Genomic DNA, 20,905 nt, shown 5'->3' with positions numbered 1-20,905 from the left:
GGTGACTCCAGAGGCCGACTGTGACAGCAACCTTCTCAGACCCAGAACAAACCTCAAGATCAAATCCCTGTAAGATCAAAATTATAGCTAATCCATATTTTAATAACTAATTTCATTTGTCTCCATTTGTGACTGAATTTACTCTCCTTTATAGTTACAATGGGGAACAGGATAGCACCAACATGGCCATCATTGATATTAAATTGCTCTCTGGATTCACTGTAGATTCTGAGTCTCTAGACGCGGTAAGTTATTGTACAAAATAAATATTAGATCATATTTTTTTTATGTGAGGTATTCATTTCACACTTGTCCTGATCTGGTCCCAGTTTAGTCCTGTTATAGACCTAGTCCTACTCTAGCCCATACAGTTGGTCCTGGTTTAGTCACAATATAGTTTTGTTAAGATATAGACTAATATAGGTTAAGTTAGTAGTTGTGGTTAGAATCTTCAGGAAATTAATATTAAATCAATGTACTATCAGTTGTAGTTGTCAATGTAGTTCAAGATATTGAGAATTTGAGGTTTTGTAGTTGATCATTTTATACTTGTTTTGCCCATGTTATATGATAATCTGGTTTAGACTAGTTAGTCCTAGTTTATACCTGTTTTAGCGAACTTGCACAACCTGTACATCATAATTGGGACTTAACTAGCTCTGAAGCAGGACTAGAACAGGATCAAACCAAGTTTTTCTCAGGACTAAACTGTGCTCAAACCAGGATCAAAACTGGGTTAAAAGTGTGAACTGAACCTCCTCAGGCTAGACCTGTTTAGATCCTTCTTACAGCTTTCTGGTTTTGAATCTCAGTTTAAGTCTTAGCTAGTCAGATTTTTCCATTAAAAACCCTATATACTTTTGTAACATCTTTTACTTTTTTACTTTTTCAGCTGAAAAGGGACACATTAGTGCAGCGAGTTGAGCAGGACCAAGATAAAATTTTGGTCTATCTGACTGGGGTAAGTAAAAGTGTCTGTATATATATATATAATATAAAATGTAATAATTTGTGTGTTTTTCCTACAAAAGCTTCCGAAAGGCGTTCCCATTAATCATGAATTGGTGCTGATACGAGAAATAAGAGTACGCAACCTGAAGCCCGCTGTGGTTATACTTTACGACTACTACCAGCCAAGTACGTCAGATGGATTTCTATATTATTTTCCATATTTTATGTAAATTAGTAGCACTTAAGATAATTTAGATAGTTTGAAATGAAGCTAAAATGCTATTTTACTCAAATTTCAGGTGACAAAGACGAGACTGAGTATAGTTTCCCCTGTGCTTGAGGTAAGACGTAAAAAAAAGATCTTAAATCTCAACAAATCTAAGAACATTTTTTGGTGATTATTTAAACATATGACTATAATTGTTACTTCTCTTCTAGTTTGAAGAACAAAGATTCACCATCCTTTGAGTGTCTGAACTCTAAATTGAAAGTGCCTTTCAATTAAACATGTCATATACTGGTGTTACTATGGAAACAATGTTACTCTTGATGCAATTTTTTTTATAATTTGTGGAAGAAGGTGTTTGTGAACAATAAACTAGTCCTCTAAGGGTGCCTGTTGTCTTGTAATTGTTGTTTATTGTGGTTAATAAAATGTTTATACTATTCCATTGAGTTAACACATATCACAATATGATGTAAACAACACATAATACAAGTAGGCTACACCATACAGATGCACTATAGTGGGAGTATGGTAGAAAAGACAAGTGCCTTGTGATTTGAATGAATGAATTAAAGTATTAATAAAATGGCTTCTTTTCACAGATGCAATGCAAAGCTGATCAATTCTTAAATTTATTAAATGTTTAAAGTAGTGGCAGTTTACATTTTAAAACAGATGCCACCTAAGGCAGTATATTAATTGTTGCACTAGATGGCGCTATATTCCTATTTTCTTTTCTATTCGATGCACAATGATTGACATCTCTTAACTTTAAACTGAGTCATCAAAAAAATCTAAATTTCCAATCTGAGGGATTGCATTGCATAACACGTACATTTTAATATATTTTTTTATATATTTTTATTTTATCTATATCTATCTATCTATATATATATATATATATATCTATATCTATCTATCTATCTATCTATCTATCTATCTATCTATCTATCTATCTATCTATCTATCTCTCTCTCTCTCTCTCTCTCTCTCTCTCTCTCTCTCTCTCTCTCTCTCTCTCTCTCTCTCTCTCTCTCTCTCTCTCTCTCTCTCTCTATATATATATATATATATATATATATATATAAAAAACACATACATATTTGGACAGAAAGAGTAATTTCTTCATAAAACTTTTTTTTCTGACTGATGTCACAGTATTTATTAAATAAATAAAAACAATTCAACTTCCGCTACTATTATACGTCACTTCCTGGATGTGAGAAACCAAAATGACAGCTGATTTGTTTTCTTCAACAAGAAGAAAATAAAGTCGATATTTAAGGTGTGTATGTGGACAGCAGTGGATGCTACATGTATCGGGCGTTTCCAATATTTATCGTAGAGTTATCTGCATTAATAGGGCATTTATTTGGCTGTTTTGAGTAATGATAGTCGTTGTGTCTCCAGATGATGTTATGTCAGATTTACTGATGCTGGAAAAGGCTCGGACCACTGGCAGGTTATCTTTACAAAAACAACCACTGTAGAGATTTTACTTACTTTTGTATTAAATTTTGATTGTCTGGTCGTAATAAATTATCCTTTTTAGTGTAACGATTGTAGCTCTCGATGTGGTAATGTTTATGTGTCTTAATCAGTTGTTCTTTGTATTAAATAGCCAATCAAGGTGACTTGTTAGAGACAGTCCGCCGTGCAGATTAAGAAATTTATATAAAACAAACATGTATTTTCTATTTTACTTCTTTTTCTTTGACAAAACACTTGGTTGTACTTTTTGTTCCTTTTACAAATTGTAGTGAATTTCATTTACTTCCTAGTTATTAATTTTTAATAATACAAATTGTATCACCGCATTATTGGCAATAATATTCTTGACTGCCGCAATGGGGTTAAAGTTATTTTTACTGATTGTTTTATTTGCTGTACTGTAATAGAATTCTTTGTTTGTGAAACAGTTGTGTACATGAGAATATCAGCTTTGAGTATTCTGTTGTATTTTATTAAATTAAACTGCAATCACCTTCACCTGACACTATTAATATAATACATAATTTCTTGTTTTTGCAGTGTGCCCTCACTTGCCCTTTGTGCTGGTGTTGAATAACTGTGCCATCAGCAGTAATGTCATTGATAACTGTTGTATAGGTCAAATCACTTATCATATAGCTTTTAAAGTGGCAGTTACCTGATTAATACATTGCCAGTCAAAACTATGATTGCCAGCCTGTCACAATACTTACTAAATTGACATTTTGCTCAGTAAATCATAAATGGAACAATCATTTTTGGGGGTCATTGTTATATTTTTTCTTAGTACTCATGGGAACTTTAAAAAAAAATCTGTACTACCATAAGATTTGAGCTAAAAACATGGGATAAATAATTTTATGACTCTAACTAAGTTCTTAATTGTTTTATTCTGCTATTTTTTATTTATTTATTGCAACTTTTAGTACTTTTAGTAGCATAAATTAGCTTAAATATAATAACTAAATCTAAAATTTCTTCCACAATATATCACACGTCAACATTTGTTATTGTGACAGGCCAGCCTAAATGGTAACTAACTATGTGAGCAAATAGACCTGTCATGTTACAAAATTTTAAAGTGCTGAAGAAAATATCATAGTAAATAAATACAAAATAAGTACAAATAAAAAGTACCCATGATAAATATAGATCCCCCAAAATAAAACAGTTGTTCCATCTATCATATATTGAATGATAAATCGATACAGTAATTATTGTGACAGGCTTATACAGAAACTAAAATACAGCCTACCACAGTGACCTGATTCACAGAACCAGGCCATTTTATATTGATTTTAATAAATGATTAACTAAACTTTGTTTATGATCACAGTTTCATGTTCTGGTTCAAGCTAAAGTTTAACTCCATTTTCTCTTGTCTTGTTTAGCACGGAGGGTCACCTGCCAATCTGGAGCAAGTAAGTGTGAAAACTGATTGTACAGATTTGAAACTGAATAAACCATGCAACCTTTTCATTTCAGGCCCCGTTTGAAAAGAAACAAGATACATTAAGTGGTCACTGTGGTTAAAGAACGGTCTCTTTAGGTAAGGCACTTGTTTCCATCAATACAATACACATTTGCTGCTTATAGACACATCTTAGTATACTGTTAGTTGCTTTTTATGTTATAGGACGTATAGCTTTTTTATACTATCTATATCTATAGCTGCCCATTCTCATTTCCTAGTAGTGCATTGTTAAAGGTCCTATATTATACAAAGTTGACTCTTGTGAGCTTTTAGTCATGTTATAATGTTGTTACTCCAACAAAAACATACATGGAGTTATGTTTTGTTTCATTTACACATATTTGAGTAATCATTTATTATTAGTTTGTCATCACCCAAGCTCAAAATGCTCTCTACCTTGTGATGTTATGAAGCAGTTTTCAAGGTAACAGCTTCCTTTTACCTTTTGTTTAGTGGAGATTCCAGGACTGAAATGATCAAAATCATTCTGGTGAAGGTGTATGGAGTTTTAAAACACAGTGGAGCACTTCCTGTATTACCACATGACATCACAAGGTGTAACAGAATGTTTTCTGTTTGAAAAAAAGAACTCACAAAACAATGATGAAACAAAACACAACTCCAGGTATGTTTTTACTGAGGGAACAGCATTATAACATAGAACAGAAAATGGCTTAATATGGGCTCTGTAAATGTCTTTTACAAATCAATGCTACTGCCTTTAACAGGGAATGGTAACATTGTAATAGTAACTACTTATTAAAGCATGAACAAAGACTTAATTCATATGAACAAATTGTTTATTTAGAATGATCCAGACTTACCTTCCTAACCTGTTATTATAAAGTAGTACTACTACTACTAGTCTAATAACATCTTAAAAATTAGCAGGGAGTAGAATTTGTTGGGTTTATTGTTTTGTACTCTTAAATGCAGAGCTTCGGGGCAGAGCCATGGAGTCACTTGAAGACACAGATGGCCGCTCTTTTGTGGAGGTGATCATTGAAAAGTACAGCCCTGAGAACTTTCCTTATCGCAGGGGTCCTGGGATGGGAGTGGTCATGATAACCACACCTCAAGGCTCTCCCATGAAAGGTGAATAACCAGTTGCCCAGTGTTTAAAGTTGCACTATAATTGCTGCTATTAGGCTGCTCATTTTGGTCTTAAAATGTTCGTATTAGCCTGCTCTCCATGATCTTGGAGTTTTTACTAGCTATTTTGACTGTAACTCAAGATATGAACATAAATAACAGACAAATCAGGTGCCTTCTTTCTCCAAGGTCTCTCCCTAGCATTAGCAAAAGGTTTGACTGACAGCATTGCTAAGTGCCCTTCCCCAGCATGCTGCAGGCCATTACCTTCAACAGACTTGCTCCAGATTGGCTATTTGGTTGCTATAATACTCACAGACGGAATTCCAAATATGGAACTCAGCTCCAAATTTGCCTCTATAACTGCTAGCCACAAGAAGATTCATTTGACTGGAGACATACTCTGTGGGGGGGGCTTCACACTTTCTTTATACAGTTTATGTAACACAATAACATTTGCATGGAGACAAGCAGGTGGTTGGCTTCCAGAGAAGTTCAATAGTGTACCATTCATTTTAAAAGATCTCTTGTCTGTTTTCAAGAAAATATTTGTTATTTTATGATTCTGCAGACCGCCTTAACTTGCCAAGTGTGCTGGTGCTGAACGGCTGTGGCATCAGTCGAGCCGGAGACCAAACCGAGATTGCTGCTTTCTGCGCTCATGTGATGGAGCTGGACCTGTCTCACAATAATCTGCAGGACTGGCATGAGGTGCTCCCATGGGAATAAAGTACAATGACCAAAATTAATTTGTTTGTCTAGTTTGAAAATATTAGAGCTGCACAATGTAATGTACTCCAATCACAATTTGAGTTGTCACAATTATCAAATAGATTGTGCACTGCAAACAACAAACTATCCTTTTATAATCTAGAAAAATCTTGTTGTACCTGTATTTTAGACCTCTACAAATATGTTCTAAAATTCATGGAATTTTAGTATTAGTATTAATTTCAGTCAAATGTTAATTCCTTGTTTAATATAAGCATTCGCAAAAACTTATCAGAAAGATCACAATTCTGTATTTTATTTTTCCAAATTGTTTAGCTATAAGATATAATCAAAGCTGTAATAAAGAATTTAGAATAATAATATCACCATTTGTCCTTTTTAGATCAGTAAAATAGTATCCAACATCCCCAACCTGGACTTCCTGAACTTGAGCTCCAACCCTTTGGCGGGAGTCCCTCTGGACCCTCAGTGCGTCGAGGCCTTCGCGGGTGTCCGGCGACTCGTGCTCAATAACACCCGGGTCTCTTGGGACACTGTGCTGCAGCTCACGCAGGAGCTGCCTGAGTAAGATTTGCAAATTTTATAAAAAATTAAATAAAATTTGATTTGATAAAAAAATTCACATTTAAGAGATATTAGATAACTACAATTCAACTTTGATCAACTTTTAAATTAAGTAACTTTTTTAACCTGAAATTTGAAAGTGAATTGATAAGATGACTGACCAGCCAGTTTAGTATAGACCAGTGTACAATATAAATAAAAAGTAGTGGTACAAGTAGTACTTTGTAGTAGTACTATTACTTTCTGTTAACCTGGCGATCCTACTTTTTGTTCAGGTATAGGAAAAGTGTCTAGTTTTGGCTGGCCAGGCAAACATTTTATATGTATTCACAAATAACAGTACTTTTTACACTTGATTGCTTGAGATTGACCAATTCAAATGATCTCCTCTGGGACAATTGGGGTCTTTCTTGGATGGAGTATATTATACAGCACTGTAATTGTTCTTTAAATGTGTTTGCCCCTTTAGGAAATAGATTTTGGGTTGACCTTTACCCTCTCTCCCCTTTCATACTTCTGTAGCTTGGAAGAGTTGTTCCTGTGCCTTAACGAGTACAGCCGTGTGCATGCCCCCCGTGTCCCCTGCCCCTCCCTGCGCCTGCTCCACATCACCGATAACAGCCTCCATGACTGGGCCGAGGTCCGAAAGATTGGCTCCATGTTCCCCAGCCTGGACACGCTGGTCATGGCCAACAACAATTTAGCCTCAATTCAGGACAACAAAGAGATTCTCCAACGGCTTTTCCCAAATTTACGCAGCATCAACCTGCACAACTCAGGTCAGAAACATATTTATTTAGTAATGTGAGTGTAAATAAATAAATAGAAAGAAAGATTTTTATTTTTTTAAAGTCTGCAAAATGTCCACAGAGATGCATTTGCCAAAACTATATTAAAAAGGTAACCAAAAGAGTTGTGGAAAAACCTGACCAAAATCTCCACTGGTTTAACAATAGGCTAGCTGAAAATTCTCTAATATGTGACCATACAATCCTTAATTCTATCATGAACATGTTCAAGGTCCATGGAGATGTTGTTGTTTTGTCTGTTAAGTTCCAAAGCCATAACACTTAGCAATCTCCATGGAGACAAGCACCTAACTCCATCAAACAAAATTTTTCTTGGTAGTAATTATTCCTAGAAGTAAATGTATGAGAAACTGAAATGAAGTTTATACCATACTGTGGAACATTCTTGGCAAGGAAAGCAGTTCATGAGACAGGTGACGGGCTTTTCAAGATTTTAAATCCTTGAATTACAAGGATTCAAATGCCAAACCAGTGGTTTGTTTTACTCCCCTGGTTAAGTAAATGGAAAATGGAGGATTATTTTTGGAAGGAACTACAAAAGTATCAATTTATGCAAAACACTCTACATCTGTATAAGGCAGATGAAGTGACTCTGAAAGGTTTAATTAGAGCATATGATCTTTCCTGATTAAAATAAAATAGAAGGAATTTCACAAAATAAAATAAACACATTATATATTGCATGTATTTATATACTGGAGGTAGAGTATAGACTTTTTTTCTTTTTATGTCTATTATGTAACTCTTTAATTTATAAAAACATGAGAGTTGCTCAGTCTTATTTTAAGTGATTGAAAAAAGTTATGACTCTGTTAGCAATTTGGACACTCTGCTATTTTAGTCATAAAAGTTATATTACACATTGACAGCACTTTGCATATAAAGGACCTAGCCTCTTTGTACTTACTCTAATGTATATCTGGACATCTATTTTTAACGCAGAGGCAGGAACAGACATGCAAACTGTCACATGAGGAAATGCATTGATCAATATAAATAGCATCAACCTGAAGTTTACTTCCTGTTCTTTCACTTTCAACAACCTTCAGCAACAACTGAATATTATGACTGATTTTTGTGAAGAATTAGCGGTGCACTATGTAGCTATTTTTGGTGAAGGGTCAGGTTGTTTCCATGGAAATGTTATTGCTTTGCCTAGAATGTTAAAGGTGCACTGCGCAACTTTTCTGGTTGAGGTTACACTACTGCATGTTGCACTATGAATGACAGGGTTGCCAGGAATTAAACTTATCTATCAGATGTTTATTCAATTACATGTGTTTTATTGCTCAAAAATACATTGGAAAAACATACATTTTACTTGAGGGTGGACTTGCCTCTCCACAAATCTAACCATAACTTGGTGTCTGGTGGCATTCTTGTCTCCATGGAGACAGAAAGGTTCAGTGCCAAACAGTTGAACACTCAGATGAAGTAATAACATATTTATCATGGAGACAAGCAGGTGGCAGACCCTCCACCAAAAAAGTTACACAGTTCACCTTTAAACTTACCGTATATTGCTTTTATTCAGTTGTATATTTTATTGCAAAAAGGCCCTTGAAAATCATGCATTCTAATAGAGACCAGGGTCGCCTCACCCCAGATCTAACCTGTGACTGCCTTGTGGGGTCACATGCCTGTGTTAATGGAAATGAATAAGTTACTGAAAAAAGTTCCATAGTGCACCTTTAAGATATTTATTTTTTATACAGTAAACATGTTTTTAATTAATAATCTTAACTTACAATGTGAAAGTAACAGCAGTCTACATCTTTTTAGGTCTAAACCAGTGGGAGGACATAGAAAAACTGAATTTCTTCCCAAAGCTGGAGGAGGTTCGGCTGCAGGGAATTCCTTTATTACAAACCTACACCAACGCAGAGCGACGTAGCCTTATGATTGCACAGTGAGTCAAATTTTCAGTAACATTTTGTTTTGGACATAATGGATCATAGACTTTGGTCACTGCTTGTTTTACATGTACAAAGATGAAGAAGTAAAAAATAAGATATATTAGACCCTATATCTCTCCCACAATGTGAAAATTCTTGTGTTGATAGGCAAAGTTCAAGAACAGCCAGGGAATAGAAATCACAGATCAAGATAAATAACTATTAAACTATTAAATGGCCCATATTACGCTACTTTCTGATCTATGATATAATGCTGTTTCTTTATCAAAAACATACCTAGAGTTATGTTTTATTTTCATTCACACACAGGTTTAACACACAAACCCTAGAGGCTGAGATCTTCTCTAAAACAGAAAACACTGCTACACTTTGTCATGTCATATGGTAATACAGGAATTGCTCAACACATCTTCGGTAGAATCATTCAGTCCTGGAATTTCTATAATAATTAAGGGTTACTCAGACATGCATGAATGTAACAAAACACAACTCTGGGTATGTTTTTGATGAGGTAATAAAATTCTAACTCTCAAGATAAGAGTCAATTTTGTGTAATATCTTCTCTCCAATTTATGTCTCTCTTTTTTAATTTTAATCTTCATGATTATTTATGTTTTGATTAGTTTTTATTATGATTTTAATGTATTTCTTATTCTGTAAAGCACTTTGAATTACTTTGTGTACGAACTGTGCTATACAAATAAACTTGCCTTGCCTTGCCTAATATCGGACCTTTAAAAAAAACATAAATCTAAACCATCTTACTGGGATACTGGATCACTTTGAATAGAGTTAAGATACAAAAAGGTGTGAAAATAACAGAATACTTCATTGTGCTAGTAGAGTAAGGCTACAGAATATGTACAATAATTGGATATGATTGCATTTTCTTTCTCTCCTTACATTGTTGTGTATGTATAACTGTTGGATACAAACATGAGTGAACTGAAGTATTGTAAAAGTTTTGGCATCTGATTAATGACTTAAAATTACAAAAATGATATACTGTATATTCCAAGAAGCTTTTTGTACACTAGTGAAGTCAAGTTAATTGTAGTTTGTTGTCCAATTTAGGTTGCCTGCTATTTCAACACTAAACGGCAGTGTGGTCAGTGACAGTGAGAGAGAGGATGCAGAGAGATTCTTTATTCGTTACTATGTGGACTGCCCTGAGGAAGAGCTCCCCTGCAGGTACAAGCACAGTATCCAGGCTGCACCAGTGTAAAAGGGGTTATGTTACCTTATACCAGGGGTCGGCAACCCGCAGCTCCAGAGCCGCATGCGGCTCTTTAGCACTCCCCTACTGGCTCCCTGGAGCTTTTCAAAAATGAGTGAAAATGGAAAAGGAATGATTTTTTTGGTTGTTGTTTTGATATGGTTTCTTTAGGGGTAAAACCGTCGTTCATCTCTGGTCATGGATCTGATCCATCAGCTGTGTGCAAATGCAAACACATGAAAAGTGTTTCAGCAGAACAAATAGATGAGCTGAAGCAGGGGGTGGTGTCCGGTGCCTCCACCTGAGAAGCGCTTTCCCCGAAAAAAACAAAACAAAAAAACACGTGCGCAGACGAACCTCTCAGAACAACATAACGAACCAAACGGGATTCACGCTTCTGTCCGGATGCTTTGCACCACCTCGGAACCAGCCGCGGTCGAGCGCAGAGGACCGGAGCAGCCCGCCCGTACCTGTGGTCCACAGCGCGCAGACGACTGCACTGCACAGTCATCTGTGCGCAGGTTCCGTGCGGGAAAAGCGAGAATACATTTTGGGTTGCCGATCCCTGCCCTATACGTTATAATCTTGTTTCCTTATCACAAACATACCTGGTTTTGTTTTGTTTCATTCACATAAATCCTGCATATTTAAACTGAGTTCTTCTCTCAAACAGAATACACTCTGTACCACCTTTAGATCTCATGCGGTAATATAGGTAGTGCTCCACTGTGTTATTAAACTCCATACACCGTCAATAGAATCATTTGGATGATTTTAGCCCTGAAATTGCCAATCTATACTGAACAAAAGTAAATGGTGTTAACTGGAGATGGAGGGAGACTAATAGTAAAGGATTACTCAAACCTGTGTGAATGAAACAAAGCACAACTAGGTTTTGAGGAAGTAACAGCATTATAACATGGCTTAAAGGGATAGTTCGGGTTTTTTGACATGAATCTGTATGGCATCCCCGTGAGCAGTGTCCTTCATCTACACTGACTTACCCCCCAAAAGCGTCCGGTGAGCCGAGATACTGGCTTTCATTGTTGACGAAAGTTGTCCGGCAAGTTGGCTGGGGACATTAAAATAAAGTGTTTTTCTTCTCAAAAAAATATGTGTTCAAAAGAGTGATACATTTGCATCACAAAACCATCGTTCTCCAAAAGTCAGACCTCATAATCACTTGGTACTATTTTCTCTGAGTTTATATCACTGTGCGCTGCCGCCAGGTAACAGTCACTCACGGATCCATTACTTTCTTCAGTTGTTTGGCAGTATTTATGTGCTCAGACCGCTGCGACGTGAGAGAGCAAACGTGAGAGCTAGAGTGATAAGTATATAAGCTTGTATAAGATACATAAGAATATATCTAAAAAATGACTCTTGATTATCCAGGCTGTAACAACAAAAATCTGGCTGAATCTCCATGCACATTTCACTGTCACGGAGATTGTGCTGAGGCAACTTTGGCTTCCTTCCTTAGGCTTCAATGTGGAAACCAAAGATAAAAAAGCTTTGTGTGTGCAGTACGCAATTCAGCGAGATTATGTTCCTTCATGTCCAGGACAGAGGAAGAAATCTGTACCCCAGGTAAGAACAAAGAGGTGCCGCTATATTTACATGCAGACAGGCTCAAGAATCAGCTAGTAACGCTGTGTGCAGCAAATCAGTCAGTGTCAAATCATCAGTGAAGCTTCTACAAAACGTAACGTAATAAGTCGACTGTTATTACTATTGTAGATGTCGCTTACACTATTGGCAGCATCTACGTGGACGTGTGGATGATTACAGAGTTTCTAAATGACGTGATGGGTGATTGTCACTCACTCGGTCTCTCACGGCTCCAGCTGTGGCTCCAGCTTCAACTTGCACCACTTCTCTGTCTCTTTTCTCTCTCTGCCTGTTCGTACTCCATCTGACGAATTTCGGCATCAGTATATTTGGGTTCATAAAGATATCCCCTTGGCTTTGTGGTAAAGGCAATGTTTTTATTGTCTGTGTCGTAATCAGACATGTTGTTGCTAACATTCCGAGCAGTAAACCAAGTGAACCAGGCGCGGTTGTCACCTGGCGGCAGCGCGCAGTGATACGAACGGAAAGAAAATAGTGCCAAGCAATTATGAGGTCTGACATTTTGGAGGGCGATGGTTTTGTGATGCAAATGTATCACTCTTTTGAACACATATTGTTTTGAGAAGAAAAATGCTTAATTTTAATGTCCCCAGCCAACTTGCCAGACTACTTTTGTCAGCACCGAAAACGGCCAGTTTCTCGGCTCACCGGACACTTTTGGGGGGCAAGTCAGTGTGGATGCACGACACTGCTCACGGGGATGCCATACAGATTCATGTCAGAAAACCTGGACTATCCCTTTAAGGCTCACAACAGTCAATGTTGCATAACATAGGATCTTTAAAAATAGTCCATAGTTTGTTTGGCATTCTGTCACCAAAGCCTGTGCTCTCTCTGTAGATACCATTGTCTGGTCACTAAGTACGGAAAGCTGGAGCCGCTTGCTGAGGTTGACCTTCGACCCCGCTGTCGTGCTCAGGTGGAGGTGCACTGTGACGAGAAGGTGGAGCAGGTGGGGTTAGCAGACAAGGACAAATTAAAACTTTTAATTTACTGCAGCTGACAGAGGTTTGAAAACACTACAGTATATTTTTCACTGTTGTGAGATCAGTCCAAGCGTTCATGATTCTGTTTAGGTGTTTGATTTTCAACTAAAATGTTATTTTTGAGAAACGTTGAACTTTATAATGGTTACATGGGTGTGTACATTGGACACTCTATCATTTCAGTGCAGTGCTAGTGATCATAATACCCTAAAAAGAGGCCACTATTCAGAAGTGTAATACCGAGAAGTTGAAAAAGTCAAAAGTACAAAAATCACAACAGACACGGGAGCAACTGTTGTGTGTGTATGTTTGTTTTTTTTTTATAGCAAGGCTTTCTACTATATAATATAGTTACCTCTGTAGCCAATGTTGCCAGTATGTGACATGGCAAGTCACAATAAAAGAAAAATGACAACATTTGAAATTGTTGAAATATTGTTATACCAAGGGAAAAAATACAAATCACATATTATTTATAATGCCGAACTATTGATCTAATCTAATAATCCAATAGTATGAAAAGATACAGTATTTCTTATGTCCTATCCGCATAAAACAAAAACTTGCATGAACATTAATGTGTTCCCTTTAACAATAACTACATTTAATTGAGATGATTCAATCCTTAACAAATAATGATAGGGTAACTACAACATTTGTGGATCCTACATTTAGATATTTCTCCCAAAATTTGTTAGAGAGTTTTGCATTTATTATTTATTATTGCCATTTATATTTTTTTTATTATACTATGCAACTGTGTCCAAAAGAATTTCCCTTGTCGGTCAATAAAGCTTGTCTAAGTCTAATTTTTTTCACAGCTGAACATCCGTTTGGACCAGACAGTGGCAGAGTTGAAGAAGCAGCTCACCACAGTGGTACAGCTCTCTGCAAACAACATGAGACTTTACTACATCGACAAGGGCATGCCCTTCGGTCCAGAGGAAATGAAGTACAACACACGGGCCCTACACTCCTACAGCATCCAGGACGGAGATGAGATCCTCGTCGTGCCCAAAAAGAAGTAAATTTAGGTATTTTTGACCAGACTGAGAAGAAAATCTACTGGATTATAATAATATTACTGATGAGGATAACCTAGCAGCAGCAACGGGCTATTTTTAAACAAAGATGTAATTGACAAAGACACTGCCTGGAAAAGCAATCTGGACAGTGTTTAGGCTTAGATTGATTTATGTGCACCAAGTTGGACACTCAATAATGGCTTAAAATGGCTCGGTGAATTTCCGCTTTGTAGTTGCCACCACATACAATTGCACATGTAGAGGAAAGAGGGTTTTCAAGAGTTATAATAAACAACTTCTCTAGGTTGTACAGCAAAGATAAAAATCAATAAAGAGGTGAGAATCTCATGTAGAAATAAAAAGTAATGACCCTTATAATTACTGAAGTAAGAGTAAAAAGTATATGGAGAATCTTCTACTTGAATACTTAATGACGGTTTGGATGTAAAATGTATTTAAAATCTGGTTTGTGATTTATGAGGTAATGTAATTGGACAGAGAAAACATTTTAATACACAGATTCTGCTATTTCCAAAGAATTTAACAGAATTTAAAGAATTGTCAACATAAAGTTTTCTAGAGTGATGCGTGGTGGAGTAACCAAAACTATTTTCATCATGTAAGAGAACTGTAACTTCAAACTAAATATTTCTCAAGTAGAACGTATGGTATTATAAAACTCTGTAAAGTAAAATTTTGAACAGAGACAATGTAACAGAGTACTACCCACCTCTGGAAAAAGGCATAAAACAAAGTAATCCCAGCAGCAGGTTCATTATAATACCTAAGGTCTCTATATAAAGTTATAAGGCTCTCTGACTGTCTAAAAATCTACCATACTGTGTTGCACTAGTCACATATGCAGAGATGTACAATGTATTCATTCACACATGCCCTCGCAGCGGCTGTTCTTTGTGTGCTGCCCCCTACTGGCGTCTTTCCTGCTACTGCGCACTGCCACCTGCCACAGAGCTCCACCTGAACTGAGAAGTGGTGACGCAAACGCCCAAACAAACCGCACACGCCGCGGGAGACTGAAAGACAATCTCTCTGTAATGTACACGCAAGTGCAGGTTTCCATTCATTGTCTGCTCCTTTGCTTGTTAATGATGTGCTATAAGCTGTTTTTTTCACAGTTTCTCATATAAAATGTGTTTTCTTATATCATAGAATTTAAATATTTCTATATAGTGGCAAACTACTGACCAAAAATAATTCAAAACACCTTTTTGTTAATGAGCTACTTCTCCTGCACAAATATTAAAGCAGACCTATTATGCAAAATTGACTTTTCAGAGCTTTTAACTTGCTATAATTATTCCCCCTTCTCATTTACCCTCTTGAAGTTGTATTTGGAGTGATTCATGCATGTTTAAGCAATCTTTAATCACTTATTTTCAAAATGCCATATTCCAGACATACGCCCACTGCTCTGTACTTCATTCTCCAATTTTATTTTATTTTCAGTAGCGTTTGTGGTCATTTTGGTATCATTGAAAAAAATCTGCTCTTATTGGGCACTGCAGTTTTTGCAGAAGTCAGCAGACTTGTTTCTTTTAGTCATTTTAGATGAATATTGCCATTTAAAATGTGTAAATTATAACATAATGATTCATGGTTATCGTAGATTATTACTACATAGCAAGGTCAAGCACAGTGGGTCTTCTTTAAAGGTACTCTAGGTAAGTTTTCTGGTGAGGGGAGCCTGCCTGTCACCTACTTATCACCATGGAGATGTTATTGCTCTGCCGAGAATGTTCCACAGTATAGCTCAGTTCAACTCAACCCTACAGATCTGACCTGTAACTTGAGTTGTCTGTCTACTGCTTGCCTCTTTGGAGATAACATTAATAACATACATAACATACATTATTGCTGTTCTGTAGAGGATTCTCTGCAAATTAATAACATCTCCAAGGAAACAAAGAGGTGGCAGACTGTCCACTAGAAATGCATAATGCAGCTTTAAGCATCATTAAAAAAAGTAAGACCACGTTAGTTTATTGCATTATAATGTAGAAAAAGCATCCATGTGATTTTATTCTGTACTGTACCAGACTTGCCTGGATTATTGATTTTCTTTTAGCACAGCACAGAGGAGAGGGTTCCTAACTGTCTTACCACGATGGAAACTAACAGCCAATAGGTCAGTCCACAAAATTAAATATTCACAGAGCTGCTTGGAAATCACTGAGCTATCTTTAGACTGTATACAAACAAAATCTCTTTTGATTTTAAGCTGCATATGCAAAGTTATTTTTTGTATTACTTTGTGTTGAGTGGAGGATAGGGCATTATATTAAAAGTGTAATACTTATTAATGATAGAAAATGCAAAGATAGTAGCAGTTTGTGCAATTTGTGTCTTATCGGAAAAAATACTGCATGAAACTGCTGGAAAAAAACGAGAGCATCGATATTTGGCGTGAAGTAAAATCAGAGGGTTAGACCAAGATTGATGTTTTTAAGATGCAATTAAAATTGTGAAAAATTAGGTTATGTTTACTTAGGTGCAAAGAAGGAATAGCCAATATATCGTGTTTGATAAAATATTAATCTAATTGTTCTTGTTTCACAATTAATCTACTCTAACTTTTTGTATCTTTATAGATTTTAAGAAGTAAATAAAACCATTTCCTTCTTCTGAAAGCTCACACACTGCACTGTGATTGGTTCAATTCTCCTGTTACTCAATTCGAGCCTAACAGAGGTTGACCAATAGGAGTGGAGTGGGTGAGAAAACAGATTTGAGGATAGATTTGCATTAACAGAAAAGCACTAAATCTTGATATGACCATAAAAAAGGTAAATAAACCAGATTGTACTTTTAATTTCTATCTTCATATCGTCCAGATGAGGGCTAGTGGGAGACCAAAGAGGAGAATTATGGGTTTAGTGAAAGAGGACTCAAGAAGCTCAAGAAGATTTTATATAAACAGATAAACACACTTTGAAATGTTTTATTTTTAGGTTATAATCAAATACATATGAAAAGAAAATGACTATGTACAAAAATCTGTTTTTGAAGATTTGGGATTATGTTAGTTCATGTTTGTCCTTATTAGTCTTATAGAGGTCTTATACATTTATAACTACCATATATCTAACTATCACACTTAGTGTATCACTACTGAAATACTTGAATAATATATTTATTACAGTTTAATATATGGGCACTACAGATTTAAAGTATTTAGTGCACAGTTGGTTACCTGAAAGTATTATAAAAGTGTGACACATTTGTCTGCATTATACCACTGTTGTTTTTATTGTAGCATGAAGCAGTCACCACAACCAACCAGCCAATAACATCCTGTCTGGAGTCTGGACCAGTTGTATTGTCTAATCTGCTGAGGACGTGTTAGGAGTGAAAATGTATTGTGTGTCAGTGTAGAGACTGTGTGAATATGCATGTTGTTTGTTTAGTTTAAAGCTGCACTGCGTAGTATTTCTAGTGGAGGGTCCATCACTCGCTTATCTCCATGGAAATGTTATTGTTTTTTCTAGAATGTTCCACAGTATAAGTTAAACCCATCTATCACCAGGGAGACAAGCAAGTTACAGCTTTACTGTACATTATCATTCAGATCTGTAGACAGTCTCTCCTATACACAGAGGAATTCTATTGCTAGATGAATATCTTTAATGTCTTACCATGGAACATTCCAGGCAAAGAACAAACATCACCATGGAGACATGCAGAAAGGGGACCCTCCACCAGAAAAGTTGCGCAGTGCACCTTAATTTTATTCCTTCCTGTGGTTGGTGTTTTTAATTGAAAAGTTTTGCTAGAATTATGAAAGTTACATATTTGAAGTATGTATGTAAGATTGCTGCTTTTTCTCAATTGTTAACTAATTACAAATCTTGAAATTTAGGTTAAAATCCCAATTGAGAGTATCCTGAAATAGCATAGCTTTCAGGATTTCATGCCAATGACATTGATATTACTAAAAGAGTATTGTGTGAATAACTGGAAACAAGTCATGCGGTGTTTATTTAAAATTATTCTGACTGAATGAGAAAACAACTGATGATTAGATGTTTTACAGGTTTTATTTTTAAATTTGTCGTACAGAGGAATATAATTTTTTTGCTGTTGTAGCATTGTGCAAAGAGAGAATTGTCCTGTTATTGTTTATTATTGCTGAAATCTCCCTCATATCTCATACCTAGCCCAAAGCACATTGTTTTAAAGCACCATGTAGAATCAATAGCAATTACCTGCCACTAAAACTTAATTGCCTCACTTGCCTAAAATGTCTTGTATGAGTGCACAAATGGTTATAACCTTGGTCATTTTCTAACACCACTCACCAGTACCTAAGCTAATCAGTCCACTCAATAACATGTCACATCCATTCAAGTGTAACTGAATTGTCTGTTTTGAGAGTATGAGACGAGATAATAAAAGAATCAGAATCAATGAGTGTCTTCCATATAAAATCTGGGTGCAGCATTTCTAGACATTTTGCAATATGGTATATCATTGTGGTGGCTTGGAACAAAGCTATATTTAGATACACTTCGGGGGCTTAGATGTGTGCTTCTGGAGAGTATTATACTGCAGATATTTGATGTTATGATTCATAGCCTTTTGTATGTTGAGTGCTTTAACATGAATGGCTGCTTGTGGAAGAGTAGAAAACAATGTCAAAGAAGATTATTTAAATTGCAAAAAAAATTACCACGTCATAAAATAGAAAAAGAAAGTTGCCTAGCTATAGAGGTAGCCTATATGAATTAATTATCTCATATTGTATTGTATTAGATTTTTGTAGTTTAGTTTGATTATATTAGAGAAGAAATACATTGTATATTTGCATCATTACTGTCCCTCAGCTGATGATGATGGCTTACTTACTTTGTTTATTATTATGAATGCCTTTATTTCATTTTTAAACAATGCTTTTTTCCCATCCTACTTTTTATATTTAAACTACTTTTTTTTCTCAGTTAAGGCCCTTGAGTCAATCTTTATCTACCTCCCACACTACCAACCATAATAATGCAGCATTTTTTTCATCAATGAACGACGATTACGCTGATGTTTACGTTCGTTTCTGCGGCAACGGCGTAAAAGGCGGGACTTGTGGGGGCAAATGGCGCTTGCGTAAGTCTTTTCAGCCAATCAGAGGCCAGCTCCAGCACGTACAGTTGTCGTCAGCCTTAAAGCGAACGGCCCGTGGTTCCCGTTACTCGGTGATCGCAGAAAGTCTGAACTGCGGGAGGAGGACATAGGCAGATATGGCTGAATACCACCGTTGCCTTGAGTAAAAACCCACGTAGGTGCACTATTTACATCTGATTACTTAACCGGATTACATGAATTGGTTTCAACGGTTGCCGAAACGAAAAAAAAGGAATAATTTTGGGATCTGTTTATGGATGTTCGCCCCGGGATGTCCAGATCTCGGGTGAGTTTACGTTACGTCGCTTCACAACATCTTTTATAAGCCATTATTACATTTCACAGGGCTGCAAAACTCCGCTTAAACTTTTCTTAAATTGTCTTTTTGAAGTCAAGTTGAATTGTTGTGCTTATCGGCACTAAAGGATAACTACAAAGCCGCTATTTTCTGCGCACTGTCAAGTTTTTAGCACTCCTTTTACGACGCTACCAAGGGGAAAAACCACGGCAGGTGAAACGGATCTATCCTGGGATGTTGTTTTTTAATTTATTTGAGTATTTTGAAAAAATTTTTCCTTTTCTATTTATCTTTTGAAGGAGGCCTAAATCTAACTATCTAAAAATATTTTTTCTAGGGAAACGTGTAGAATATTCGCTAAAGTATCAAGTGTCAACGTAAGATTGTGCGTAGCTGGTACACAGATGCTTTTAGCCTGTGAGGATGTCATCTTTATGGGCATTTTAAGTGTTTTGAAACCAAATAACCTGATGACAGTTGTGATTTACCCCAATGCTTCAAAGATAATGTTTAACCGACGGTAGGATGAGTGCAAGTTTGGTACAATGCTGCTTTTGGATCCCCGCCCCTCTCCCGTCCTATCTTCTCTGCACTCCAGCCATGTCCTGCGGTTCACGTGTGCATTAACGTTACATAAATCTATCCTATCGATCATTTCGTTAAAGATGTGCAGTCATATTTGGTATAGCGAGTGAAAAGACCGCTGGTACTTGACTGTATCTCTAGTAGCAGAAGTGTCGTCTCTGGTCTATCTCGTGTAACGCTATACCTCTCTGTATCTCTGTGTCCACTACAGACTACCGCTTTTTTCCACTGCCTCTCACTGACACACTGTACGTCAACGATGTCCCTGCTGTGACGTTGTAATGTGCTAGTAATGCATAATCAATATTAATAGCCGTTCCAGTACATCAATATTTATGGTTATTTACCCTTTATAACATCAATGGTGTGCTTATTGATTCTGGAAACCTCAATTTATTTTAGTCCTCACATGTCAGTCACTCTGTGTTTTTGAATGTTCATCTTTGACCTTTGGGGCAGTTCAAGTCAAGGGGTCATGTGGGTGTATTGGGTCAGCAGTTTCATGGTCAGTTATTGTGCTTTTTACCTGTGTAATAACTGGTGAGATTACATGCTGTATGAGATGTGCTCTTTAGGTTTGATGAATATCTATATTTGATTACAGGTAATTATGTGCAAGAATATTGGAAAAATGTATTACGATATAAAAGTTTCACTTGAATGAATATGGAATTGCAAAATGTCAACCTAAATGTGCACAACGCTCCAGCTAATATAATTCAGATCAAGCCCGAGATGAAAATGAGTCCCCAGTCTTTTCCTATTTCACAATATTGCA

General features: G+C 36.3%; 3 protein-coding genes across 19 annotated transcripts in view; all 3 read left to right on the top strand.

The window, feature by feature from the left end:
• Window positions 1-1,566, top strand: part of LOC110162036 (alpha-2-macroglobulin-like protein 1) — a 55,508-nt gene extending 53,942 nt beyond the window's left edge. For all 4 annotated transcript variants that reach the window (XM_055148086.1, XM_055148087.1, XM_055148089.1 and 1 more), the window contains 6 exons: window positions 1-69; window positions 155-245; window positions 893-961; window positions 1,032-1,137; window positions 1,251-1,292; window positions 1,390-1,566. The exon at window positions 1-69 is cut by the window's left edge and continues 56 nt beyond it. In XM_055148086.1, coding sequence (XP_055004061.1) covers window positions 1-69; window positions 155-245; window positions 893-961; window positions 1,032-1,137; window positions 1,251-1,291 — 376 coding nt within the window. In that variant the 3' untranslated portion in view covers window position 1,292; window positions 1,390-1,566. The remainder of the gene's footprint in view (window positions 70-154; window positions 246-892; window positions 962-1,031; window positions 1,138-1,250; window positions 1,293-1,389) is intronic.
• Window positions 1,567-2,381: 815 nt separating this feature from the next.
• LOC110161992 (tubulin-specific chaperone cofactor E-like protein) lies at window positions 2,382-18,539 on the top strand. Of its 8 annotated transcripts, none has more exons than XR_008631494.1 (13): window positions 2,398-2,462; window positions 4,060-4,089; window positions 4,154-4,217; window positions 4,596-4,767; window positions 5,079-5,237; window positions 5,806-5,945; window positions 6,349-6,530; window positions 7,053-7,309; window positions 9,122-9,248; window positions 10,330-10,446; window positions 12,944-13,055; window positions 13,911-14,328; window positions 14,376-18,539. XR_008631494.1 is itself a non-coding variant. In XM_055148092.1 (13 exons), the coding sequence occupies exons 4-12, from the start codon at window positions 4,743-4,745 to the stop codon at window positions 14,115-14,117; spliced, it is 1,326 nt and encodes a 441-aa protein (XP_055004067.1). In that variant the 5' UTR covers window positions 2,398-2,462; window positions 4,060-4,089; window positions 4,154-4,217; window positions 4,596-4,742; the 3' UTR covers window positions 14,118-14,123; window positions 17,389-18,539. The 8 variants fall into 8 exon arrangements, 4 of the variants coding, with proteins under 4 accessions (XP_055004065.1, XP_055004067.1, XP_055004066.1 ...); XR_008631497.1 differs by having other exon boundaries at window positions 13,911-16,260; window positions 17,389-18,539; XR_008631496.1 differs by having other exon boundaries at window positions 13,911-16,260; window positions 16,724-18,539.
• Window positions 18,540-19,314: 775 nt separating this feature from the next.
• Window positions 19,315-20,905, top strand: part of usp2a (ubiquitin specific peptidase 2a) — a 44,974-nt gene continuing 43,383 nt past the window's right edge. For 6 of the 7 annotated variants that reach the window (XM_055147756.1, XM_055147752.1, XM_055147751.1 and 3 more), the window contains exon 1: window positions 19,318-19,530. In XM_055147756.1, the coding sequence (XP_055003731.1) occupies window positions 19,498-19,530 (33 nt within the window). In that variant the 5' untranslated portion in view covers window positions 19,318-19,497. Of the gene's footprint in view, window positions 19,531-20,905 lie in introns of all 7 variants that reach the window. The other variant, XM_055147755.1, reaches the window with a different exon arrangement.

Source organism: Boleophthalmus pectinirostris, unplaced genomic scaffold (assembly GCF_026225935.1).
Source record: "Boleophthalmus pectinirostris isolate CB_2022bp ecotype Guang Dong unplaced genomic scaffold, ASM2622593v1 HiC_scaffold_9, whole genome shotgun sequence".
Taxonomy (NCBI): domain Eukaryota; kingdom Metazoa; phylum Chordata; class Actinopteri; order Gobiiformes; family Gobiidae; genus Boleophthalmus; species Boleophthalmus pectinirostris.
This window is presented reverse-complemented; position numbering and strand designations above follow the sequence as displayed.